A 25,901-nucleotide genomic window follows, 5' to 3' on the forward strand; every position below is an offset into this window, starting at 1 on the left:
GTTTTGGTGCCATTTCCATTTAATGAGCCAGTAGTATAGCGAGCGACCTACGCGACTTCGGCTGTGACCACGCCACAATCTTTCTACGGAACTGCAGCTGTCAGCTGTCATCCTCAGGTCCCAGTGCTGGGCGAGCAGTTGCAGCCCCAGTTCCCGCAGACTTAAGGCTGGGGCGTATAACGGAGGTATTTCTTGCCAGATGGGAGCTCTTTGGTGAAGACTCCTTTAGGGAAAAGTTGTTTGGCTTCCTCTTCAGGGAGGGTGGGAAGGACCATCACACTCTCTCCCTTCTGTTGGGAGACATTAAGAATGGTGCAATTCAATCTTACAGTAATGGTAAAAGAATATTATTCTTTACTTTCTCTTCTTTGAGGAACTTGTTTTACAAATTGACTTTGGACATGTCAGGAGAGTATTTCTCCATCGTGAGTAGGAACAGTCTTGTTTTAAATTCCATCATAGCTGGCCACTACTCCTTAAAGTTTAATTCAAACACACACACACACACACACACACACACTCACACCCCATTTACAGATCCTATTGGATTGGATCAGGCTAGATTCCCTTTCATCTCCAATCCCCCACCCCATTTGCTGAAAAATGTAGGTGACTTGCCTGGCAGAAAAATCAAAACCCAATACTCAAGTTAACACACAGAGCAGAAAGCAATGCTAAGACTCCTAGGTGTACTGTCTTGTTCTACTTATCTGCAGAGATCTTTCCTAGGTATATTACAAGTTTATGAACAATCTGGGGGTGGTGGTAGTATATGTCTGTAATCTCAGCACACCGGAGCCTGAGGCAGATTAAGTCCAAGGCCAGCCTATGGTAAACACTGAGCTGTTTTAAAGGGGAGGGGACTGATTCAGAAGAGTGCTTGCCCGGCATGCATGAAGCCCTAGGTTCCCAGGACCATGTATAACTGGGCATGGTGACAGATGCTTGAGATCTTAGCACTTGAGGCAGAAGATGATCAGAAACTCAAGGCCACTCTTGGCAAAACGGCAAGTTTTGAGGCCAGCCTGGGTTACATGAGACCATGACACATACATCCCACACCTTTCTGAGCAAGTCTCAGACACACACACACACACACACACACCTCTATCTATCTATGTATCTATGTATGTATCTATGTATGTATCTATGTGTGTGTGTGTGTGTATGTATGTATGTATGTATGTATGTATGTATGTATGTATGTATCTATCTATCTATCTATCTATCTATCTATCTATCTATCTATCTATCTGTGTTGGAGCTTAAGAGAAATGCTGTAACATGTGCACACCAGTTAACCAGCCACTGTGATGGGTGAAGCAGCCAATCAAGCTTTGATTCTTTCTTCCTGATTTTTGAGATGGGATCTTGCTAGGTAGCTTAGGCCGAGCAAGAGCTTATCCTCCAGGCCTGGTCTCTGGAATACAAGGACCACGAGTACCACCCCAACGAGAAATATTCTGCTCATCAGGTAATAGATGTAAGCCTTTTTAAATTTTTGTCTATGTTAAGTATCCTTTATCTGAAAAGGAAATGTTTTGTATTCAGGCATTTTTGGATATGGAGTATGTGCACCTCCTAGTTTTGAACACCCCTAACCTCCAACAACTGAAATGTGAAATGCATCATGTCCTCAAGAAGTTTTGGATTTTGGAGCATTGAGGAGCTGGGATTTTTGGATTAGGAATGCTTAACTTCCAGATGAAAAAGGGATCATTGTGACCTACATGTTGGAATTATGATGTAGGGTTAGCAAAAATCACAGTTTTTATGCAAACAGTGTGAATGATCTCTGAAACAAATCCTCCTGGTACACTATACTGGGACAACAGAAACAGCCCCAAGAATCCCAGATCCTGAAGGTGGCCATGAGAGACTGTCCTTTGGATCTTTCCGACAAGCTGGCCATCTAGTTCTTGAGCGCTTTACCTTCCAGTCAACTGGAGTGGCAACTGGATTTGATGCTGTCAGCTGGAGGGAGTCAACCACTCTGAGAATCTCATCAAAGTTTCTGCCCGTGGTGGCTGGGTAGAGGATGGACAGTTTTAGTTTCTTGTCAGGGCCAAAAATGAATACCTGTAAAACACACATGGGCGGTCTTTAGTACAAGACAGTAAAGCTGTTTCTGGACACTCCGGTCCATGAACTCGATACCTCTTTCAGGGAAATAAGAAAACAGAACCGGCAAAGGAAAATGGTCATTAATTACAAGGTAGCCAAACTAGGGAGGGAGACTCCTTCTAGTCTGTCCATCCCTCCTCTAACACAGGGGTTTCTCTACCTTCCCAGTGCTGTGACCCTTTAATACAGTTCTTCATGTGATCCCCAACCAGAAAATCATTTTGTTGCTACTTCATAACTGTAATTTTGCTAATTATGAATCATAATGTAAAGACTGATATGCAGAATATGACGTGACCCCTGTGAAAGGGTTGTTCTATAGTTAGAGTTCTATAATTAAAAAAAAAAAAAAAAAAAACCAAAAAAACAAAACCACAAAACAAAAAAGCAACTTATTTTTGTGTGTGAGGGTGTGGGTGTATACTTGTGCCAGTGTGAGAATAGAGGTCATAGGTCAGCTTGCAGGAGTTGGTTCTCTCCTGCACCATGTGGGTCCCGGAAATCCAATCAGACCCTCAGGTCTGGCAGCAAACGCTCTCAGCTGCTAAGCTACCTTGCTCCCGTGTAACACAGTCATAGAACAGATGAACCAGAAGCCAGAAGCTCGCACACGTCCATTCACACAGCCCTCAAGACTGTGGGAAATGTCGTCCTTCGAGGAAAGAGAAAGTTCCCACTTGGTGTGGATGCCTTAGCCTTTCCCTTCCAGCACGGGATTCCTGGAGATTCTTTGGGGTTCACTGTTTTAAAGTCTGATACAAAGCCCCCAGGAAGCTTTGGAGTCACTAAGTGATCCAAGATGCAATAAATAAATAAACAAATAAACAAATAAAAACAGAACAAAGGAGTGGGTGAGTGGACAAGGTTCTGTTTGGGTCACAGGGCGCTTTCTTGTCTATGTATTCTTCAAAGTTTGCTGTTCCAGGAAGAAAAGCACTGCAATGCAACCTCGGGGTTCAGCCTCAGGTAGAGGTCCTAGTTCACCTAGGATGGTTACTTACCGTGGACATATTTATTATGAATGTGAGCTGTAATTTATTATATAAATAAATACGTCACTAACGCGGGCTGTGTATGAGTGGAGAGTAGGCTTGTTCCCCAGTGAATAAACGACCTATAAGAAAGTTCTAGATTGTCCTGTCAGAATTGCTTTAAGGACAGCTGGCAGGAGACATACGATTTTTTTAACTCTAGAAAAACAGTTTTGGATGTACTACTTATTTATGTACAGCTACGAATTAAACAGAAATTTTAACTGAATATTCTAGCCACATATTAATACGTACAGCGTGTAATAAAGGGCACAATCAGGAGCTGTCTCACGACTGTACATTTTCCTCTTGGACTGGCTCAAGCATTTACACAGTGCTATGACTCACCACACGGGCTGTCACGGGCATGCCTTTTTCATCCTTCTCTGCTGGATCCAACATGCCCAACAGGATGGCAAGGTCCCTGTCCTTATCGTCGATGATGGGAAATGGTAGCTTTTCTGTGGGTGCTGCACCATTGTAAGCATTGATGTCCTGAAACAAGAGAAGGGGGAGAGAGACTCTTAAGCCTGACACGGTTCTCAGAGTCTCCCCAGGCTAAGAATCATCGCTTTGCAAGCCAAGGACCTATCCCCATACTCATGTTCTTTAAGGAATCATAAGATGCATGAACAGATACTCCTTGTCGGAAGTGATTATTCGCTCAAAGGAACATTAGCAGAGCCGTATGCACAGGCCAGGGCCCTTCCCATGCTGAACTCTCTTGAAATGTATAGGACTGAGGAGGGAGGGAAGGCTTCCAGAAAGGGGTAGAATGCCTACCTGGGCTCTGAAAGACAGGTAAAGCTTTTCACTGGGAAGAACAAGGCATTTTGGGGAGAAGAGGAGTATTAAGGGGACCATGTAGGCAAGTCTATGCATAATGTATGTAGGTAGCTAGGAGTTTAGGAAGTGACAGGGAAGTGAATTTAAAATTAGACAAGGGTGAGTTTATTATTCATGTGAAGCTCATCAGAGTGGAGACGGGATTGACAGGATGGCAGATTTGAAGCAGTTGGGATGGTTTTGCATTTCTTTGGAGATGAGAGGAGATACAGATCTCTCTGAGATAGCTAGCATATTCATTAATTTTATTGCCCGAAGTCGCTTTTTGTTGTGGGTCACTGGCTACCTGTTATTTAGTCACCAGCCAAATTAGAACCAAGTTTCCTGCTGGCTCGCGTAGGGCTTTCCTATGTAATCAGTCATAGATCAAGGCTGGCGCTGCTTTTGGACATTTGAATTCATTGTCTATTCCAGAACACAAGTTTGGAAACTTCTAAGGAGGCAAAAGAAATGAACCCGGGCATGCTCCTATTTAGACCTGTTATGTTCTGGGATTTATATATGTTTTGATATTGCTAGACACTGAGTATTAATACATTAATTCCTGTCCTCGTCTTGTTTGACAGTACAGACACCAAAGAACCACATTTGCTTTGTAAATACATTTTGGTTTTTTTTTTTTTTTTTGAGCTCGAGCAAGTCATTCTAATACCCATTGGCTTACGGTAAAGGGCTTTGCCAAAAACCTAATGGGAAATCGCCCACGAGGAGGTAGTGGAAATGCCAGTTACCCATCGCCACGGCGTGCAGAATGGAAGCAATCCACCCCACCGTCAGGGAAGATGGTAACTCTGCCTAATCTCATCCTTAAGACACCCTTTTGATCCCAGACACTTAGGATTAATTGGTGTGAAATGCGCACGGAGTGTAGCCCAATGTACACACCAAAATGCTACCTGTTTCCTGTGACTGACAGGGCTCAGTACATACATACAGATGGGAGGTATTATAGGGTTACTGTAGCACAGTCGATTAAAACATCCTGTCCAAATACCTGTGAATTCTTTTGCCTAAAACAGTTTCAATCCATCCACTCAACAAATCCTGACTGTTACCTATACTGAGGACTTTTTTTTTTTTAAATAACATTTTATGTAAATCAGAGGTTTGACTGTGTCAGGTGTGTCAGATCCCCTGGAACTGGAGACAGCTGTGAGCTTCCAAGGTGGTTGCTGGGAACTGAACCTGGGTCCTCTGGAAGAACAGCTAGCGCTCTTAACCACTACTGAGAACTTTGGTAGCAGTGAATTAGTTTATTCCTGCTGGACCCTACACTCCCAAGGGGGAAAACATAGTGACCAGACAAGCAGAGATTTACACAAGGGCTAAAGAGGAGATATGAAGTACCATCAGGTGTTATAATTTTAAAAACAAAAAGGGTTATAATGAGCCATTTGAAGTAAAACAGCAAAGCAGTAAAGGACAGGTAAGGTGAGTGGATGCATTTAATACAGGATGAATCATATCTCAGGATAATGGCGCCCACTTTTATACTAGCTAGGTTCAACATGCCTGCATGGCCAAGGGAGGTGCCAAGGAGCCCATACTGTACTACCTGGGGACCAGGAGAGTCCTGACAGATGAGGCTCAGAGAAGCAGCTCATGGACATTATCTTTGGTTTATCTTAGTGAGTGGAAGAATTCACCAAGGGGGAAAGAGAGAAGTGGCGGCCCATGAATGAAAGAAGCGTGGGCCAGCCTCAGCACCAGTTAGGAACTGGGAGAGCATGAGGAACAATGCTAAAGTATGGTCAGCTGGAGGCTGCATCCTGAAAAGCGAGAGCAGAGGCTCAGAGAGATCAACTGGGCTGAATCCTACTGATGAACTGGGGCAGACGGTGACAGAGAAGCTGTCGTTGAGTATAACAACACGGATCGCTACAAAGTTGAAGTCTGACTTTCAGTTAACCGAGGTTTACATACACTTTTCTCTCAGAAACCAAGTTACATTCTATGAAACTTCACACTCATAGCACATGGCAACCAATACTTCTATTACAGAGGAGGGGAAAGCAAAGTGGCTTTTCCTATTTTCTTACTATGGAACACAAAGACTTGAAAGTCTACAGGCATTTTCCCCTCCAACAACCTCAACTTTTGATACCAATCACAAGTTCCAAGCTGACTAACAATTTGGGACACTTATGATCCTTTCTTTGGGACTGGTTAACTTGTTGGAACTTACAGAATTTAGGGAAATGCATTTACAAAGGATGTAGATGAATAGATGTACAAATTTGGGATGGAGCCTCCATGCCCTAGGTTTACCTAACCTTCCAGGAAAGTCCACTCGTTTAGCAATCCAGATCATGGAACTCATTATGGAATCTTCATTGCATGGGTATTAAATCATCAACCACAGATGCACAGTTCAACCTTCAGCTGCTTCTCCCCCTAGTCCTGCCTGGTTCTGTTCAAAGTTGTAGTGGGAGCTATGGCCACCAACCAATCATTAGCATATAAAAAAGGCACTGCATCTCAGAAGACATAAAGACTATTAGGAATGCATGGGAGGCAACCAGAAAGGAGGAATTTCACACACACACACACACACACACACACACACACACACACCACCTCAGGCCATAGAACTATACCTTGCTCCAGGCAAAATGGTCCTCAACAGAGTCTATTGAAAGAGCAATCAACTTAACATTCCTCTTGGCAAACTCTGGCGCCAGCTTTGCAGCTCTGCCAAGTTCTGTGGTGCACACTGGGGTAAAGTCCCGTGGGTGGGAAAAGAGAATGCCCCATCTGGAATGAAGAAGAAGGTCACAACTGAATGGAAAGTCACCATCACCACACAGAATGAAACACTGGGTATTCACACTTAAAAATGTCTGCATAACGAAGACATTTAAACCTTTTAGTTCCAACCCTGTCTCCAGAGAAGACCAAGTTGACAGCTCAAATAGCTTTATAAAACTTTGGACATCAAATATATGATTAGGGGATGTCACTGTAGATCAGGCTTGGCCTTGAACTCAGACTGGTTGGCCTCTGCCTCCCAGAGTGCTTGGGATTAAAGGTGTGGGCCACAGTGTGACTCCTTTTCAGTCAATAAAATTTGTGCTATTCAAGTCAAGCACCCTATTGAAATAGTCCTTAAAATTCATTGCCTACTATGCCCCAAATCCAAACAGATGTCTGATTATAATAAACAGATTATGTAACCCAGAGCAGAGAGAGCTCTAGCCTCAGACTTGTAGGAAAGTAAGATTCAGCTTGGCCCTTGGCGTTTTAGAAGCAGGCATACATAAAATCTTTCATAGAGCCACTCACTGATCTAACCTGTTAAACAAGACGCCCATATTTTCACCAAGACAAAAATGCTACTCCACTGTTGTAGTCTCTTCCTTTAGATCAAGCAGGTAGAAAACACAGATACTCTACAGAGTAGATTTCCCCATCAACAGTTAGTTCTTAAGATAACAATGGAATCCATGTCCAAGGATAAGACTGTACAGATGTTGAGGATGATTCAAATGGAGTTCATGAGAAACCTTTGCGTAGAGTACATTTCCTTCTCTTTGGCAATAGCTCTTTCAAGCTCAAAGGAAAATTCGGCACGGACACTCTCACTGCTTGAGCCACCCAGGGCCAAGGTCCCTAACTAGATTACTCAATCTGAGCGTTTGGCAAACCTCCCTGAGCACGAAGAACAAAGCAGACAAAGCCACTGCCCTCCACCTACAGCAGCCACTCACAGGGCAAGGCAAGGCCTAAAAGGATGGGAGACCCTATTGTAGGAAAGAGGTGGGTGATACTTGAAGACTGTGGAGATGCGTGCTTAGGGTTTTTCCTTTAATATGGGGCATTAAAAGCAACATACAGCTTTCAAGATTTATTCTAGGTGTCACAGTTAGGCCTTAGGTCCTACTGGAAAGGACCGAAGTTGGTCAGATGAGACTTAAGAGAAAGGCTCTATAAGTTGAAGGAAAAACAAACAAAAAAAAGTTACAGAGCATTTCTTTTTGTACCTTGATAGGAGTGATTAATTAGAATTTTCAAACTTGTGAGACAATGTGTTTTGCTGAATCATGCTGGTGAACTGCATTCACACTCCTTCACACACTACGCCCCTTCCGGCGTTATCTCAGGGCATTCAAAGAATGTCTTGCGCTGGCCTGCTTTCCCTACTCTTTGGAGAAATTCAATTACATTATGCCATATCCTTCCTCATTTTCTAAAGACTAAAGGTTTCCTCCTTCTAACAGAATGGAGTCTCCTATCAGAAAACCTCTGGTGCAGGTGTTTGTTAGTGAGGAACCCTGGGATATACATGATGCCTCCACATCCATAGACCACACAAAGTTACTCAAACCCACACAGCTCCCCAAACCTTTAGCTGTTTCAAATTGTCAGGGGTAGAGTAATGTGTGAAGTTCTTTTTTTTTTCCTCCTCCAAAGGATATTTGAGTCCGTAAGTGACAAAGTGACTTGAGATCATCTACAGAATGGAGTTTGGAAAAACTAGGCAAACATGCAGGGTGGAAATGTCTTTCTTGGTCATTGCGGGTGTATCATGACTCACTGGTGCTAAGTGCACTGTCATGCTTGCTTATAAATTTCCCTCATCCTAAGGTACCACTTCATGGACTGGAGAGATGGCTCAGTAGTTAAGAGCACTGACTGCTCTTCCAAACGTCCTGAGTAAATCCCAGCAACCACACGATGGCTCACAACCATCTGTAATGAGATCGGGTGCCCTCTTCTGGTGTGTCTGAAGACAGCTACAGTGTACTCACATATATATAATAAATAAATTTAAAAAAAGATACCACTTCATCTGTTTATTTAGTTATTTAGAAACAGAGCCTCACTAAGCTGGCTTAGCCTTGAAGTTAGGATCTTCCCAACTGTCTCCTTAGTACATGGAATAAAACAGTTCCTTGGTTGCAGCAGAACTTTCTAGATCAATAAACAATCACAAAGACACCCCCCCCCCCCACACACACACACTCTCCAGTGTGGCCATCTTCACAGCACATGTGCTTTAGATTCCTATTATCTCTTGTCCATACAGATGAAGAGTTCCGAAAGATCTTGCATTTCCTGGGGGTGTGGGCTGCAGACAGGAACGGGAAGGAACACCGTGTAAATCGTGGGCGGTCTTGGATAAATATTAACACTAGAGTTTTGAGTTATGAGAATGGCAGTCATGCTTATTCCTAGACTTTTCTCCTGCAAGGCCTAAGGGTTCCATTTGCTACTTTTTCTAGTTCACCTTTTAAAAGCTCTGCTTCCCCTTAGTCCGTAGGCGCCAAACTCACCTCAGGAAAGAATCCTCCCCTGATTCTCTAATGCTTCCTTCCCTGCCTGGTCACTTAGTAGTTTCATAAACTGCACTGTCCTCATACATACTAGATATGAAAAGGACACAGACCCAGGAGTTTGTTCATTGAGTGTAGTTGGGCACTGAAACTCCAGAACCACAATGTAACCTGACACATATGCAAAACGCGGTCTGAAACTAAGCATTTAAGTAAACTAAACGTTACTATTTGTGCACTCAGGAGCTTTAAAAAACTAAGACAATATCGGTGCATTCCTAGCCATTATGGCCACCACTGTTGCTATCATCAGCGAGGCCAGGCGCTGAAGCAAGGCAGAGGGGGAGGGGACCACTGGGAAACAAAAGAGTCTCAAAGTGGGAGGTACAGTGTCCTAGCCTTGGAATGGCCTACAGTGGCAAAACGGTCTCAGGAGCTTATCAGCCCCCTCAAAGCGCTGCTTCTTCTAGAATCACCGTCACACCTACAGAGTGTTCTTGGTTCCTCCCAAAGCTGTTACATAGAATCTTGTTTTTGACCACAGAAGGAGGCTCTGGACAAAAAGTCTTTTGGCTACTTACTTGGCCCAGTAGTTCATTTAAAAAAAAAACCAAAAGTCCGCAAATAACACTCCCCGAAGTTAAGCAGGACCTCAGATAATATCGGGCCAGCCCTTAATTTGCGGCTGTGTGCTCTAACTTTGGCCTTAGGCAGCCAACTTCCGCAGGGTGCAAATTCCAGAGCGGCGGGAGGTCGAGCAGTGCGACCCCGGGCAAGCGTTCCGGGAAGTGACCTCAAACACCGAACGACCCCGCCCCACCTTCCCCGGCCTTCCGGATCGACCAGGGCATAAACCAAGCACTGTATACAAAGCCAGGTTAAATGGACAACAAACCGTCCTCGGCAAAGGACCTCCGTCCCCATGCCAGCCCAGCCATGCTGGGTCAGGGAAGGATCTGCTGATCGGCGCAGGGCGGGCCAGAGGTCGCAGGTCCCCAGCAACGCCCCGTGATGCTCCGCAGGACCCCGGCGGCGGGCACGTGCGGGAACCGGTGAGGGGCTAAGTCAGCAGCGCGCCGCGGCCGAGCGCAGCACAGAAAGAAGCGGGGCCAGTAGTTCTAGGGACCCGTAACCTGGCAGGGCAACGCGGTGGCCACTTACGAATCTCCTAGGAAATCGTGGAAGCGGATGTGGCCGATGGTGGTATTGGCCTCAAAGTTGGGGGCTTCGTCCCCGAGAAGCAGCCCTCCGGGCATGGCGGCAGTGGTGACGCTGGGAACAAGGAGGCGCAGCCGCAGCAGTGAGGAGCGGGCGGGCTCCTACGGAGACCTAGATCAGTGCTGGCCGAATGGGCGGGCCCGGGGCGGGGCGGGCCGGGGCGGGCCGGGGGCGGGGCGACCGGGAGTCTGGCGGCTGCTGTTCTTCACGTGGAGTTTACAGGCAAGCGAGATTCTGGAGCTAAAGGAGGCCACGTGCAATAGGAAGGAAGCGTAAGGCCGAGAATTGCCGGCACTCGTACGTCTCGCGGCTCTGCAAAGATGCTCTAGGCGAAGGCGGAGTTAGCGCAGACCTGCTAGCCTTCCCACCCTTGTCTGACTTACAACTTAGAGGTCTGGTGGTACACCCCTCTTTTACGGTGAGCATCTAGTAGTTGGCTGAATGAATGAGACTACTCAGCCAACCTAGGCTGCAGAAGTTTCTCAGGATGTGGCAAGAACCAGACTTGTGGTGGGGGCTCAGTCAGAGGGAAGTGGCTTTCTTATTGCAGCAAAAATTCTATACCAATGTCAATAAGAGGACAATGGAAACAACCTTTTTTTATTTCGCCTCCCTATTCCTGGAGTTTCTTATGAACTATAAAATGTGCAACACATTAATCCTAAGGTTTAAATAACAGGTTTCATATCAGGCTTCTTGAAATCGAGTGTATGCAAGTCAATTTCCACCCGAAGAAGTGGGAGAGTTTGACCCACTTATTAACTATTTTCCAAGCACAAAGTAGAGAGGATGCCTGCCCTTACTAGAGACAGATAGTAGATGTTCTGCACAAAACCCAGAATCTGTTAGAAGCTCAGCCTGGTGATCGCAAACCTGAAACCCCAACTACTCCAGAGAAAGGAGGGGGATTGTAAGTTTTGAGGTACAGAGGAAGTTCAAGGCCTGGGGAACTTAGAGCCTGTCTCAAAATAAAGTAAAGGGGAATTGGGAAGAAGGTCTATGGTAGAATGTTTGCCTGGAGTGTGGGAAGCCCTAGGTCCAACCGCCAGTGCTAGGGTGTGGTGGAGAATATGTTAGAAAGCCCCAGAGTCCTAGCTGGAGAAACGAAAGTGAGTTTATGTAAGTTAAGTGAGGCTAACTAGAGGTCGACTTTAGATTGTGGGGTCCAGCCTGGGAAAGCCTGCAGGACAGTGTATATGAGGTAAACTACTTAGCACATGGTGAGCACTCTGAGACTGGTAGCCATTACTTAGGTGATCTGATTCATGCAGTAACTCTTACTTTCCTTATTGCTAGCTAGACACCATGGCGGGGCCTGATGTGAGACATACTCCCAGCTCTTACAGCAAAAGTTAATTGAATGCAATTACGATATCATGTAAAGTGATATGGACAGGGGAGCTGTGATTGTTTGGGGTTCGGTGTGAGGAATCCTCTGGAATAGACTCGACAGATTCAAAGGAACGTTGTGTCAGTGCTGAGTGCAGTGACCCACTGTGACCTGTGTTTTCATCATGGTGACGAGTGAGCCCCGTCTTTTCGTCTGCGTGCCTGCTGGTTATACCTGCTTCATTGTACACAGACTGACAGTGAGATGACTGCCTTGCATTTTAAAGTTAAGATAACTTAATGTCTAGCTTGACTCCACCATTCTGTTTTGAAAGCACATATCTTCACTTTATTTGTTTACTTATTTTCATAGCGGGGAGGCAAAGTAGCTTGAGGTTAGGGAACTATGAGCAGTGTTGCAAAGATGGGCTAAAAATCTGATACACCACAATACAGAGAAAGGGAGCAGAAACAAAGTGACTGATCTCTATGAACAGCCACCACTTTAAATTAAGCTAGTAGGATAAACACCTATTTCAGTTTATAGTGCCGGAAATAGCATGCTGGTGGTGATTTAGTAACTGTGCTTTAGCCTTGGCAAAGATTGGAATTCTTTTAAGGTAGAGATTAACATGTCTGTTTGATTGTTTTTCAAGACAGGGTTTCTTTGTGTATCACTGGCTGTTCTGGAACATGCTCTGTAAACCAGGCTGGCTCCAACTCGCAGAGATCTGCCTCCTCCCTCTGTGATCAAAGGGGTGTGCCACTGCCCAGTTGAGATTAACATTTTTGACAACTTTATGTGACAAAACACTTGAATTTCTGCCTTCTGAGAAGTCTACAGATCTAGCAGCAGAAGGCTACAGGCCCACTTGGAAACAGTGGATTACAAAGTAGCCTCTTTTCATGACTTTTTATTACCATTTCTTCATTCTGTTTGTCACATTGTGAACATGAAAGATGAAGGCAATTTTATTCAAGGCAAAAACCTGGTATAGTATAGGTCCTGGTGAAAGCAAAGAATGTTCTCATGTACTTAGTATGTGAATAAAGTTAGAGGCCCACTGTGTTGTTTGGCCCTTGTAGGTAAGTGAGTTTGACCTTGACTTATATATATGGAATCAGGACCTTGCAGGAGGACAGTTAAGACCATTTTCTCAAGGACAAGTGAGAAGCACAGTGGACAAAGAGGGAGGGACTCACTGTGGGAGAGGCCAGAACATGGAAAAGAACCAGGCTAAGGGAACCATTTGCTATGAAGGACTGAAGGTCCTGGTATCAGGAGGAAATGCTTTTAAACAACCTAATGGTTGGAGAGAACATCGAGGTCCTAAAATTATCTCCTGAGGGCTAACCAGGAAGTGCAGGACTTGCCAGTGGGCTACTGTCTGATCCACACAGCCTGTCCTGTTCTAACTGCTTCAAAAAGATTCATGAAAGGACAAAGGGGTTGATAACGGCTGTTCTCTCTCTCTCTCTCTCTCTCTCTCTCTCTCTCTCTCTCTCTCTCTCTCTCACTCTCTCTCTCTCTCTCTCTGGACTATTAGGAAGAGGAAAGGAGGAAGGAAAGAGGGGTAGTGGGAGAAGATCAACAAGAACAAAGTGTATATGGAAACCAAACACTTATGCTGATGAAAACATTCAAAAATGTTGGTTTAAACTGTATGTATGGTTACCAAAAAGATTGTGTAGAATACTCCTAAAAGCAATGCCATAGGGTCAGAATAATCATACACATCATCCATGCATGTCACAGAGGAAGTGAATTGTTGGTAGCCAGGAAATAAAGTATTGAACAACAGCAGAATGAAGCCTCCTCAACTCTACACAGTGATGGGGTTGAATCTCAGAGTCAGTCTCTCTCTCTCTCTCTCTCTCTCTCTCTCTCTCTCTCTCTCTCTCCCCCTGTCTCCCATGTGTCCCCAGCGGCCTTCTCTTCCTCTTTCCTCTCTTTCTGTCCTTTTTTGTCCTCCTTTCCCTGCCTCTACCCCTCTCCAGGTTCCTGCTCTACTCCTTGGCTCCCTTCCCCTCCCCCCAATAAACTTCCTTTTGTACTAGTCCTGTCACATGGCTTGATTGTTCAGGGGGACACCTTGGCAGGGCCGGCTGAGGTGGTTCCTCCCACATTATTATGCTGTGTTTTATAAAACACAAAGGGATGAATGCATAAAAGGAGAGTTTTGCATTATCAGGACTCAATAGCCACCTGTTAACAACTCACTCTCAATGCTTTGTAATATTTAAAAAGTTCTTCCTGCTCTTTTCTGTGCATCTCTCTTTTCTTTCCTATGAAACACATATTGTTGAATCCAATGGGTGCTTTTCTTCGCTCCTGTATGTTGGGCAGCGCCCACTACTTCATCATTATTTTGGAACCACTTCCTTTCAGCTTCCACAGCACCAAACTCTCCTGCTTTCCCATGGCAGCTCTTTCTCCTTCCTTTCTTCCAAGAGTTGATTCTTCTTTGCTTATGCTCTCTCTCTCTCTCTCTCTCTCTCTCTCTCTCTCTCTCTCGCCTTCCCTCCCTCCCTCCCTTTCTTCCTTTTCTGTGGTATATTACTGAAAGAACCTAGCTCGAGTCTCAGGATGGCACGCCCCAGGAAACACCGATCCTGGACGAGCCCCCAAATGAAAGATCCTCGAAGAGAGACCCTTACTCAAGTCTCGGGAAATTGTGGACCCCAGACACAGAGAGACCGTTTTGGATGTAATAAGCAAAGGCGAGGTTTATTACGGAGATCTATTACGGAGATCTCCAGGCCGACACGTATCCCGTGCAGGAGACAGAGGTGTCGACCTGGACTTTTAGAAGGAAGGGGTTTTTATAGGGTGAGGAATAGGGGGTTGGGGAAAGTCGGCGCGGCTATAAGTGATTGGCTCATTCAAACATAGCAGTGAGATTACAGCACAGCAGAAGAGTACGTGCTGACTGGGGCGTTCAGGAATTTAGAAGCCTGGGCTGGTTCCTGTATTCCTTTTCTTTATCTTTATGGCCTGTCAGTCCTGGCTGCAGGGTGGGCCCCGCCCTGCCTGGACAGTGTTTAGCCCTGAGTCTGTGGATTTTTGAAACTTACTCTTTTAACCTTAAAAATATAAAATTAAAAGAGTAAGTTTCAAAAATCCACACTTACATTCCTATGGAAGTTTCCCCTCCCTCCTCTTTCCAGCCCCACACTCTGACCTCCCCTTCCCTTACTCTCCCCCTATCCCTTCAGAGAAGGGGAGGCCTCCCACGGTATCAACCTGCCTTGGCATCAAGTTGCATAGGACTAAGTGCATCTTCTATTGAGCCTAGACAAGGCAGCTCAGTTAGGGGAAAGGGATCCGAAGGCAGGCAATGTAGTCAGAAAAAGCTCCTGCTCTTGCTCTTAGGGGATTCACACAAGGATGGAGCTGCAAGCCTGTGACATATGTGTAGGGGGCCTAGGCCTGTCCCATGCATACTCCCCAGAGCACATTCTTCAACAGTAAAAATGTATAGTTTCTCTGTAGGTGATGTAAGTAGACCTGTGGCTTTAAATTACATGTATATGCCGAAAATGTTCATTTTTCTCTTGAGGAACACTCACGATTTATATATCCACCTGCTCATTTGACATATGACCAATATGTAATTCTTAATCCTCACTGCCTTCCACCTCACAAACGTATTTGTCCCATACTGTCTCATCAGTGCTTGCTGCAAAGCATATCTTTGTCTTGCGCTTAGCCTCTTGATGGAGGTATACCCCCTCCTGACTGCACACTTGCCTTTCGTTGTCCTCCTTGTGGGATCAGAACTGTTCAAGTTACATCCTCCCCATCTCCCTCTGATGATAGCCAGCTGTCTGTTGGGGTTTGTCCTTGGAGTTCAGGGTGTCCTGAAAGGGATTCTCAAGACTGGAGAAAGAGGAAAGGCCTTGTCTTTTCCCGTTGTTTTCCTCCCTTCATGTGTCGGAGAACAGAGCAGCCCACAACTGGCCTTGGTGAAACATAACGTGGGGTTAGCTGTACCTCAGTGTTATTTGGCTGGGGGTTAAACACTGTTAACAACTGCCCTGTGTGTTCCTGTCACGATGGGTCTTTATGGGTAGCAGTTTTTGAATATGCTGTCAGGAGTCACATTTGACTTTTTGGTTGACAGCTGTGGGATCTTTCCCCTGTGCCCAGCCACCTTAAGTGGTGGCCTGTCAATCAAGAAGACTTTTTTATTTGACAATCAGCCCAATGGTCATCATGGTTGCTTAGAACCCCTCTCGGATGCCCTGAGAAAAATCTACACCAGGAGCTACAACAAGTGCTTTAGGGGATTTGCTCCAGTCATGACTTCTCTAGACAACACCCAATAACTTCTAGAGATTTCTTTTGACCACGATCTTACTGCAGTGGTGCTGAGTAGGCCCCACCCATCCTCTAGCTATTCAGGACAGTGGAAGGGGAAAAAAAAGCTTCCCTGAAGACTCAGCAAAAACGCTGTGATTGGCAGAAGGAAACTACATTAAAAGCATGTGGCTGGTAAACCCAGAAGCAGGATACAAGCATACCATTCCCTTTTACTAGACAAACGAGCATCCCACTTCTCTTAGATCAGGCTTCTGTCCTATATACTCTCTGTCTGGTAACAAAAGGCCCCCCCTAATAAAGCCTCCCAATCGCTCTCTATTGGTTGCTTATTTCCTTTATTACAAGTAGAGTAGCTGAGCTGGTTACACTTAGAGCAGACAAACCCCTGGGGCTTCCAGACGAAGCACTTAGTAGGTATTTCAAAGCATCACTTACAAGGTGGTTGGAGGCTGATGTGGGAGTCTAAGGCCTTGGGGAGCTCCTGAGGATGCACACTCTTGGCTAACTCAGAAGCTAGGAGGCCACTGAAGGGTTCCAGAGAAGAGTTGGGAACTGAGACTGTGAATGACGGTAGACATGCTGGAAGGGTAACAGTCGGGAGAGCTGAGAAGGTGGAAGGTGAAAGACCGCAAACAGCTGAGTGAAGGGAGTGCAGACCGCGGCTGCTGGAAAAGTTCTACAGAGCGGCCGAAGGTTGAGTGCTGAGGGTCGGGATGCCAAAAGCTTGGAGTCAACCATACTGACTTTTGGGCACAAGGCCACTCGCCCTTAAAGCCCAGAGAATTAAGCCTGTGACTTGAGTACTCAGGACTGTAAGTCTCTGGCTTTGAAAGTGGGCCTCTAGCTCTCAAGGCCCACTGCCGAAAGCCTCAGTCTCTAAAAGCTCAGATCAATAAACCTCTGGCTTTCAAAGCCTAGAGCCACAAGTCTCTGATTCTGAGTTTAGGGCTGTAAGTCTCAGAGTCCAAAAGCCTTTGGACATTGGACTCCCAACACTACTCATTGCCTAGTTACAATTTCCACCTGACGAGAGAAAAGGAACGTGTGTGTGTGTGTGTGTGTGTGTGTGTGTGTGTGTGTGTGTGTATGTTTCCCTGACAGTGTTTTCCAGGCAATAGATTGCTCCCATGGGGCCCCATCAAGGGACATGGAAATTGTGATTTTTATCCTAGTGGGGTGACATTTCATACAACTGAGGCACTTCCTAAGAGGCCTGAATCTCGTTTGTCTTGGCTCTTTTCTACATTCCTAAGCATGCCTCTGTTTGCTTGTTCCTTAGTCTAGAAGTATCCATAGTTTGTGAGTACAGTACTTTTATATCATACTTTAAAAAATTCCCTTCTTGGCCTGGAGAGATGGCTCGGCGGTTAAGAGCACTGATTGCTCTTCCAGAGGTCCTGAGCTCAAATCCCAGCAACCACATGGTGATTCACAACCATCTGTAATGGGATCTGATGCTCTCCTCTGGTGTGTCTGAAGACAGCTACAGTGTACTTATATATAATAAATAAACAAATAAAAAAATTCCTTTCTTAGCAATGAACTACCCTTCGTCAAGGTTAACAGTTCTTTATAGCTGCAATTGTGTTATTTCAATGACTGTGTGGTTTCTGTCTCTTGCCTGCATGCATCCCGATTGACAACAGGGATTGAAGGAATAATCCTGGGAGTGACACTCTCCTCTCTAATAGATGCACCTTCATCGGTTAGGCCTGAGCCCATTGGTAATGGAAAACATAAGCCTAGTAATCCGTGGCACGCCATGGCATCAACATGAAATGATCACATGCGGTTGATTGTGATGAAACGCAGGTACTTGGGGGGCTCAAGCAGCTGCTGCGCTTGACCCTGAAGGCAGCAATGGCCCTGGTGTGTGGGGAATGTGGTGTGATAGCATATTTCTACTGGAATGGAATGTTTGCAAACAAAAGGAAAAACTAAGGTCCTTAAATTCAAGGCTCAATTCTTTGCTTAAGGATGAGAGAGCTTTCGTTTCATGGTAGCCCTAACATAGTCCTAACATGATTTTCTTTTTCTTCCCACAGATTTGATACTGTTAAAAAATCAAAGTTTAACAGTTTGGTTGCCATACCAGAACATCATTGGAAATCACAGCTTGGCCAGTTTTCTCATGGAAGTTAAATCTCTGATCCTGGAAGGAAGAACCTCAAACTTAAAAATAGGGTCATATAGTTGGGCTGAAATGAATGGACATCCTTCAGTTACTCTGAATCTCCTCTGCCAGTGGAGGGAGTCTGTCTTTCTTTAAAGAGCCTGGAGCAGGCACCCTGCATTTTTCCTTCAAAGCATACTTTCCTTCAAAGCAACCTCCAAGCCTTCTTCTTCTTATTACATACACAACAAGGCTCAAGTTTCAATGAGTGTTACTCTTGTTTAAGGAGTCTCTTGCCTTCCCTGCAGGAGAGTTCGGGCCAAGAAAACCTAACCAAACAGCAGGCTCCAGATCCTTAAACTCAATGGTTTTGTTTAAGAATGTACTTAGGTGTGTCCTGTACTTAATTTCAACAGGTAACGTTATGACTCCTGAATAGAAGAATTCATTTTAATGAAGCATATCCATGGTGACTGTTGTCCAGCTCTGGGCTTGTCAACACTGTCGCTTTGCATTGCCAATGGCAAGTTAAACACTTGTAGCTTTCTGGCTGCATCCCTGGTGATCTGGTACTTCAGTGTCATGAAAGTCTTGGGGAGAAGAAACAGGACATTTGGCACAGGCCGTCTCTTTACCTCTGAGATTTGTTCTCAGTGTTTGCTGAGTCATCTTTAGCAAATGCCTGGGATCAGGCTGCTGTTCTGAGGGGAAGTGTGGGTTTGCTCTAGTCCTTGACCACTGAAGGTAAGCACAGAGGGATAAACAATTAGAATTGTGTAAGCAGAGTTTTTAAAATGCTATTCGTCACCTACACTTTCCCAAGAGTCCACACCAACAGGTGGAGTTATTTCACAATTAACAATCAAAAATTCTTTGTAAGATTTTGACCGATGGACTGATACCTCAGAATTTAATTTTTTCTTCTTGGGTTTTACTTTTGTGCATCTAAGTGTGTAGTTGGTTCTCATCAGTAAGCATCCAGTCTTCATTTTCATCTCATCTTAGTTGAGAAACAAACAAACAAACAAACAAACCAACCCTGGGTTCTTAAAACCAAACCAAAGGTTCAGGCCTTCCTCACACACTCATAAATTCTGCCCTGCTGTATGACAGGCCCATCTCTGCGATCAATATCCTTGCAGAAAGGTAACTGGGTAGGGTAGGTGTTCAGTTCATAGACAAACATCTCCAGTGAAGGACAGACAGTGGAAGATACATGCTTCTATTTTAAGGCCTGAGAGGGAATGTCAGTGCTATTGGCTTCTTATATACAGATAGATTTGCTTAATATTCACCAGAGTTTCTGGATTATTTGATATAAAACTAAATTATTCAGATAATTTACTTACAAATTCATTTATGTATCTGTCCAGTGACCAGAGATCTCTGGTTATGAGGTCTTACTGGCATGAGGTCTCACCAAACTTGTAGCTAAATGCTCCTCTACTCTCTTTACAGCTCTTTACCTTTTCATTCTTCTGCTATTTCTCCTATTTAAAGTCTTTCTGTCTATCTGTCTTCATTTCTTCCTGCTTTCTATATGCAAGTATCCATCTATTAAGTTCAGATCACCCAACTCAGGAAGGTTCAGGTTTTGAGTAGTCTTTGTGGCAAAGATGGGGTATGTGTCTGCACTTTACTTTTGCCACTAACACAACCTCCTAGGCTGGGCACGTCAGTGGTTGGTTGGAGGTACCACAGTATGGGGCAATTGGAGGTATGGGGATAACACAAGGAATGCTAGGTTTCCTAATCAGATTAACTCTATAATGTTGGATTCGACTTCTCACATCTGCTCTTTCAAAGTCTGCTTTTATCCTCTTTCAGTATAAGTAAAAACCACACTTCCCTCTGAAACAACCTTAGTGACTGTCTCTGTCCATTTACCATTCCCACATAGTGTTGGAAAAGTCTAGTTACATGAAATCGTGTCAACCAGAAGAAAATAGCTTAGAACTTCCCTAGTGAGGCCAGTCTGTGAAAATGCAAAGGCGTGTGCTTACTGTTAAGCTAGGACACTTGAGCACCAGAGGACCCAGGCTCTGTGTTTCTCATAGATGCCTACCACGTGATCTCTTTTAGTTGTTCAACATGCTCGGTCATGCTCTCTTAATATTTACTGATACTAATGAGGGAAACCCAAGAAGCTAGGCTGAGTATTTAAGTGATCAGGTGGTATGCTTTGCATGAACAAGTAATACTCACGTTTCTAGCTTTCTCTCCAACCTAGAGTTTTTGTAATTCAGCCTTTGGTGCTGAACCAGAGCCAGGAGGGTGAGTGGAAAGGGTCATTGATGAGACATTTAGGTGCACGTCAGACGGCTTCATAGGAGGAATTTGGGGAAGATAAAAACCTTTCGGCTGTTTTGGACCACCTTCCTTCTGCAGAGCAAGTAGAAACTCCCTGGAATAAGAGTTACATCTGGAGTTCTACCCAAGGGCTCCTGCTGCCTCCAGACACGAGGACACACTGAGATGTGACCTCCTTAGTTATGGGTCTAATGGCAATGAGAAGTATTTGGGGTGGGTTAAACATTATACGTATTATTTTATGTGTGTGAGTATTTTGCTTGCATGTATGTTTATGCATTGTTAGTGTGCCTGGTACTCAGAGTCTTTTTTTTTCTTTTTTTCTTTTTCCGAGCTGGGGACCGAACCCAGGGCCTTGCGATTGCTAGGCAAGCGCTCTACCACTGAGCTAAATCCCCAACCCTGGTACTCAGAGTCTTGAAGAGGGTACCCGATCCTTTAGAATTGACTGAGGTTACTGACAGTTTTGAGTTGCCATGTTGGTGTTGGGGAATTGAACCTGGGTCTTCTGGAAGAACAGCCAGTGCTTGTAACCACTGAGTAGCACCTCCCCTTAACATTTTATTTATTTACTTATTTTATGAATATTTGTGAATGCCTTCATGTTTGTCTATGCACAGGTGCCTGGTGCCTTCCAGGTACAGACAGTTCTGAGCTGTCATGTGGGTCCTGGGACTCGATCAAACCTTGGAACTCTGGGAGAGCGGTCAGTATCACCTCTAAGCCATCTACAGTTTCCCCAAAACTTAAATATGCTTTCAGACTCTCTTTTCTATTTGTTTCTTTTCTATTTGTTTCTCTTTTCTCTTTTTCCCCCCCAGTACCACACTACTAACAGAACTTACAGGAAGTTTTGGTATCTAGAAGGGAGCAGCCTGCCTGCCTGAAGGAAATTTCTTTTCTAAAAATGATTCATCGCTCCGATGTTCTTCCTTATGATTTATTCTCATCCATATATCTTTGCTGTTAACCACAGAACCAACAACCAAAACCCAAACCGATAAGATTACAATCAGGGTCTCATTGATTTTATCAATTAGTTCAGAGGAAGGCTTCGGGTATTTTAAACAGCAAACTTTTTAGAGACTCGATAGGTCTTTTTCATTTTTGTTAAGACAAATATCATTTTTTTTTAAAGATTTATTTATTTATTATATAATAGTACACAGAAGCTGTCTTCAGACACACCAGAAGAGGGCATCAGATCTCATTACAGGTGCACCATGTGGTTGCTGGGATTTGAACTCAGGACCTCTGGAAGAGCAGTCAGTTCTCTTAACCACTGAGCCATCTCTCCAGCCCATCATTATTTTATATACAAAACATATTCCCACAAGAATTGTGTGTTTTGTGATTTACTCAAGATTGCTTTCCCTTTAAAGCTGATTTTCTGGAAAGGATGTGTTCTCATTGTATTTTCAACTGGCTATTCCTCCCTACCAGAATCCATTTATTTGTATGTACTTTGCTAGCACTTTTTGGTCTTATTTTTCTTTTCCTTCCTTCCTTCCTTCCTTCCTTCCTTCCTTCCTTCCTTCCTTCCCTCCCTCCCTCCCTCCCTTCCTTCCTTCTTTCCATTCTTTTTGAGACAGGTTCTCATGTAGCTTAGGCTGGCTTCAAACTCACTCAGTGGGTGAAGATGACTTCGAACTTTCTGCTTCTACCTTTCTGTGCTAAGATGACAGATTGTGCCTCCATGATCTTTTTGTTTTGTTTTGTTTTTAATGTGGTCCTGGGGGTTGAACTCAGTTTACCCAGCTATAGTCCCTGCTTATCCATAACTTCCTGAAACACCACAGTGAACCTTTCCCAGGAGCCTCCTGGTCCCGGCCTGCTCCTGGTATCCCCCCATATGATCCTGAGCCTGCATGGTACAGCATATACTCTCTTTTCTTGAGAGCTGAAAGCATCTTCTCATTGCCAATCACTTTTTGGCTTGTCGTCTCACTGTAATTGAATACAAGCAAAATCCAAGGTACATGAAGAAACACATTTATTTAGTTGGTTCTTTGGTGAGAAACCTAAAGCTGTCAGAGGAGCATTAGGTGAAGTAGACACTGGATAGAGGCTTAGAAGCTGAGGATCCAGTAGGAATGCAGGGATAAATACTGGATGAAAATCAGCCCTGGCATAATCCTCTTCTCTATTTGTGATCAGTTGGGAAACTGATAATTAGCTCAGGATAAAGCTAGGAATACAAGCTGCCAAGGCCTTTGTCGCACTTCCCTTCTCAGAGAAGAGACGTCTTTTATGCCAGAAGGTGTTCACTGAGCAATTAGTGTCTAAGGCCAAAAGAGCCAGGGCTAGAATTCGGTGCAGATAAACAACAAATGGAAGTAGGAGAAGTTGTAAACTGTGTTATATTTGGATCTTGAAGGGACCCTCAACTTCCCAAAGACCTGTGTGTTAAAGCCTAGGATGATATTGCTGGGAGGTGTTCAAATCTTACAGAGAGCCGGACCCAGTGAGATATCTTTAGATCATTGAGAGAGAGAGAGAGAGAGAGAGAGAGAGAGAGAGAGAGAGAGAGAGAGAGAGAGAGAGAGAGTGTTGTATCCTCCAGAAAGAGGCAGTGGTACCCTAGGCTTCTTCTCTTCTGGTCACAGAATGAGTAGTTTTGCTTCTCTGCTCATCCTGCCATATAATATGTGCTGCTTCACCCGAGCCGAACCACAGCCATCGTGGACTGGACCCCGCAGAACTGTGAGCCAAAACAAACCTTTCTCTTTATAATTTTTCTCAGGTTTTTTTTTTTTCTCCTTTATACTGACAGTAAGCTACTATGGTCCTTCCCAAACAAAACAACACAGAATGCAAGTTAACATACAGATGGCTAAATTTCAGCCCCGGAACACCTGATTCTGAGGCTAGAAGAGAACCCTCAGAGGAAGGTTCAGGGAAGAAAAAAGATTGAAGGTAGCTCCCGAAACATGGAAGAGTGGAAGGCAATTGGGTATTTCTCTAGCGAAGAGTGTCTTGAGAAAATGAAGAGAAGGTGAATTACACTTTGAAACAAGGCTTAAGTCACTCTGGATAAAGCAGAAATAAGGTGGAGTTATAAGCTGTTCACTATATCAAGAGCGATGATAGCCCAGGGAGGTAAAGGATGGTCGATACGGTCTTCAGTGTGTCACGGGCACCAAGGGAATCATTTTCCAGCCATAAAGGTGCAATCTTTGTACAGAAATTCAGTTTTAGCAGGTCTTAGATGGTTTGCCCAAAGTAATACAACTCTAGAGTAGAAAGCACTCTTTCTTTTAGAGTCTGCTAACCTCTAGGGGGCCATCATGAATAATGTAGGCACCAACATCATCTTTGGATGCCCACAAACCAGTCTTAGTTTTTTGAGACTGGGACTCCCTACATAGCCATGTTGTCCTAGAACTCCTTGTGTAGACCAGACTCCCAAAACTCTCAAACTCACAGATACCCACCTGCCTCTGCTTCCCAGAGGTTGGGATTAAAGACGTGCACCACCACACCTGGCTCCGCGTGCTTTTCATTAGAGTGGGAAACCAGAAAACACTCAAAGCACTGGCATTTAAAACGAGAGCTTAAGATTTCCAAAGCATAGAACAGCAATTTGGGGGCTTGGTTTTACAGCATTTTTTTTTCTCTTATATGTAGAGACTTTTTTTTTTTTTATTAACTTGAGTATTTCTTATACACATTTCAAGTGTTATTCCCTTTCCCGGTTTCCGGGCAAACATCCCCCGCCCCCCTCCCCTTCCTTATGGGTGTTCCCCTCCCAACCCTCCCCCCATTGCCGCCCTCCCCCCATAGTCTAGTTCACTGGGGGTTCAGTCTTAGCAGGACCCAGGGCTTCCCCTTCCACTGGTGCTCTTACTAGGATATTCATTGCTACCTATGGGGTCAGAGTCCAGGGTCAGTCCATGTATAGTCTTTAGGTAGTGGCTTAGTCCCTGGAAGCTCTGGTTGCTTGGCATTGTTGTACATATGGGGTCTCGAGCCCCTTCAAGCTCTTCCAGTTCTTTCTCTGATTCCTTCAACGGGGGTCCTATTCTCAGTTCAGTGGTTTGCTGCTGGCATTCGCCTCTGTATTTGCTGTACTCTGGCTGTGTCTCTCAGGAGCAATCTACATCCGCTCCTGTCGGTCTGCACTTCTTTGCTTCATCCATCTTGTCTAATTGGGTGGCTCTATATGTATGGGCCACATGTGGGGCAGGCTCTGAATGGGTGTTCCTTCAGTCTCTGTTTTAATCTTTGCCTCTCCCTTCCCTGCCAAGGGTATTCTTTTTCCTCATTTAAAGAAGGAGTGAAGCATTCACCTTTTGATCATCCGTCTTGAGTTTCGTTTGTTCTAGGGATCTAGGGTAATTCAAGCATTTGGGCTAATAGCCACTTATCAATGAGTGCATACCATGTATGTCTTTCTGTGATTGGGTTAGTTCACTCAGGATGATATTTTCCAGTTCCAACCATTTGCCTACGAATTTCATAAACTCGTTGTTTTTGATAGCTGAGTAATATTCCATTGTGTAGATGTACCACATTTTCTGTATCCATTCCTCTGTTGAAGGGCATCTGGGTTCTTTCCAGTTTCTGGCTATTATAAATAAGGCTGCAATGAACATAGTGGAGCACGTGTCTCTTTTACATGTTGAGGCATCTTTTGGGTATATGCCCAAGAGAGGTATAGCTGGATCCTCAGGCAGTTCAATGTCCAATTTTCTGAGGAACCTCCAGACTGATTTCCAGAATGGTTGTACCAGTCTGCAACCCCACCAACAATGGAGGAGTGTTCCTCTTTTTCCACATCCTCGCCAGCATCTGCTGTCACCTGAGTTTTTGATCTTAGCCATTCTCACTGGTGTGAGGTGAAATCTCAGGGTTGTTTTGATTTGCATTTCCCTTATGACTAAAGATGTTGAACATTTCTTTAGGTGTTTCTCAGCCATTTGGCATTCCTCAGCTGTGAATTCTTTGTTTAGCTCTGAACCCCATTTTTTAATAGGGTTATTTGTTTCCCTGCGGTCTAACTTCTTGAGTTCTTTGTATATTTTGGATATAAGGCCTCTATCTGTTGTAGGATTGGTAAAGATCTTTTCCCAATCTGTTGGTTGCCGTTTTGTCTTAACCACAGTGTCCTTTGCCTTACAGAAGCTTTGCAGTTTTATGAGATCCCATTTGTCGATTCTTGATCTTAGAGCGTAAGCCATTGGTGTTTTGTTTAGGAAATTTTTTCCAGTGCCCATGTGTTCCAGATGCTTCCCTAGTTTTCCTTCTATTAGTTTGAGTGTATCTGGTTTGATGTGGAGGTCCTTGATCCTCTTGTACTTAAGCTTTGTACAGGGTGATAAGCATGGATCGAT

General features: G+C 44.5%; 1 protein-coding gene and 1 long non-coding RNA gene across 7 annotated transcripts in view; one reads left to right on the top strand and one right to left on the bottom strand.

Annotated features, from left to right (window-relative positions):
* On the bottom strand, positions 1-10,550 carry Prdx6 (peroxiredoxin 6). Its single transcript, NM_053576.2, has 5 exons — positions 10,436-10,550; positions 6,599-6,755; positions 3,504-3,650; positions 1,933-2,079; positions 1-290 (listed from the first exon to the last, which is right to left on the bottom strand). Exons 1-5 carry the CDS (start codon positions 10,528-10,530, stop codon positions 162-164), a joined length of 675 nt encoding a protein of 224 aa, NP_446028.1. The 5' UTR covers positions 10,531-10,550; the 3' UTR covers positions 1-161.
* LOC102552207 (uncharacterized) overlaps positions 9,064-25,901 on the top strand; it is a 27,009-nt gene continuing 10,171 nt past the window's right edge. For 2 of the 6 annotated variants that reach the window (XR_005492576.2, XR_005492577.2), the window contains exons 1-3: positions 9,064-10,326; positions 18,191-19,002; positions 21,189-21,274. This is a non-coding gene — a long non-coding RNA (uncharacterized LOC102552207). Of the gene's footprint in view, positions 10,327-18,190; positions 23,125-25,901 lie in introns of those variants that run through there. The other 4 variants (XR_010057260.1, XR_005492573.2, XR_010057258.1 and 1 more) reach the window with 3 other exon arrangements.

This window comes from Rattus norvegicus, chromosome 13, assembly GCF_036323735.1.
Source record: "Rattus norvegicus strain BN/NHsdMcwi chromosome 13, GRCr8, whole genome shotgun sequence".
Classification (NCBI taxonomy): domain Eukaryota; kingdom Metazoa; phylum Chordata; class Mammalia; order Rodentia; family Muridae; genus Rattus; species Rattus norvegicus.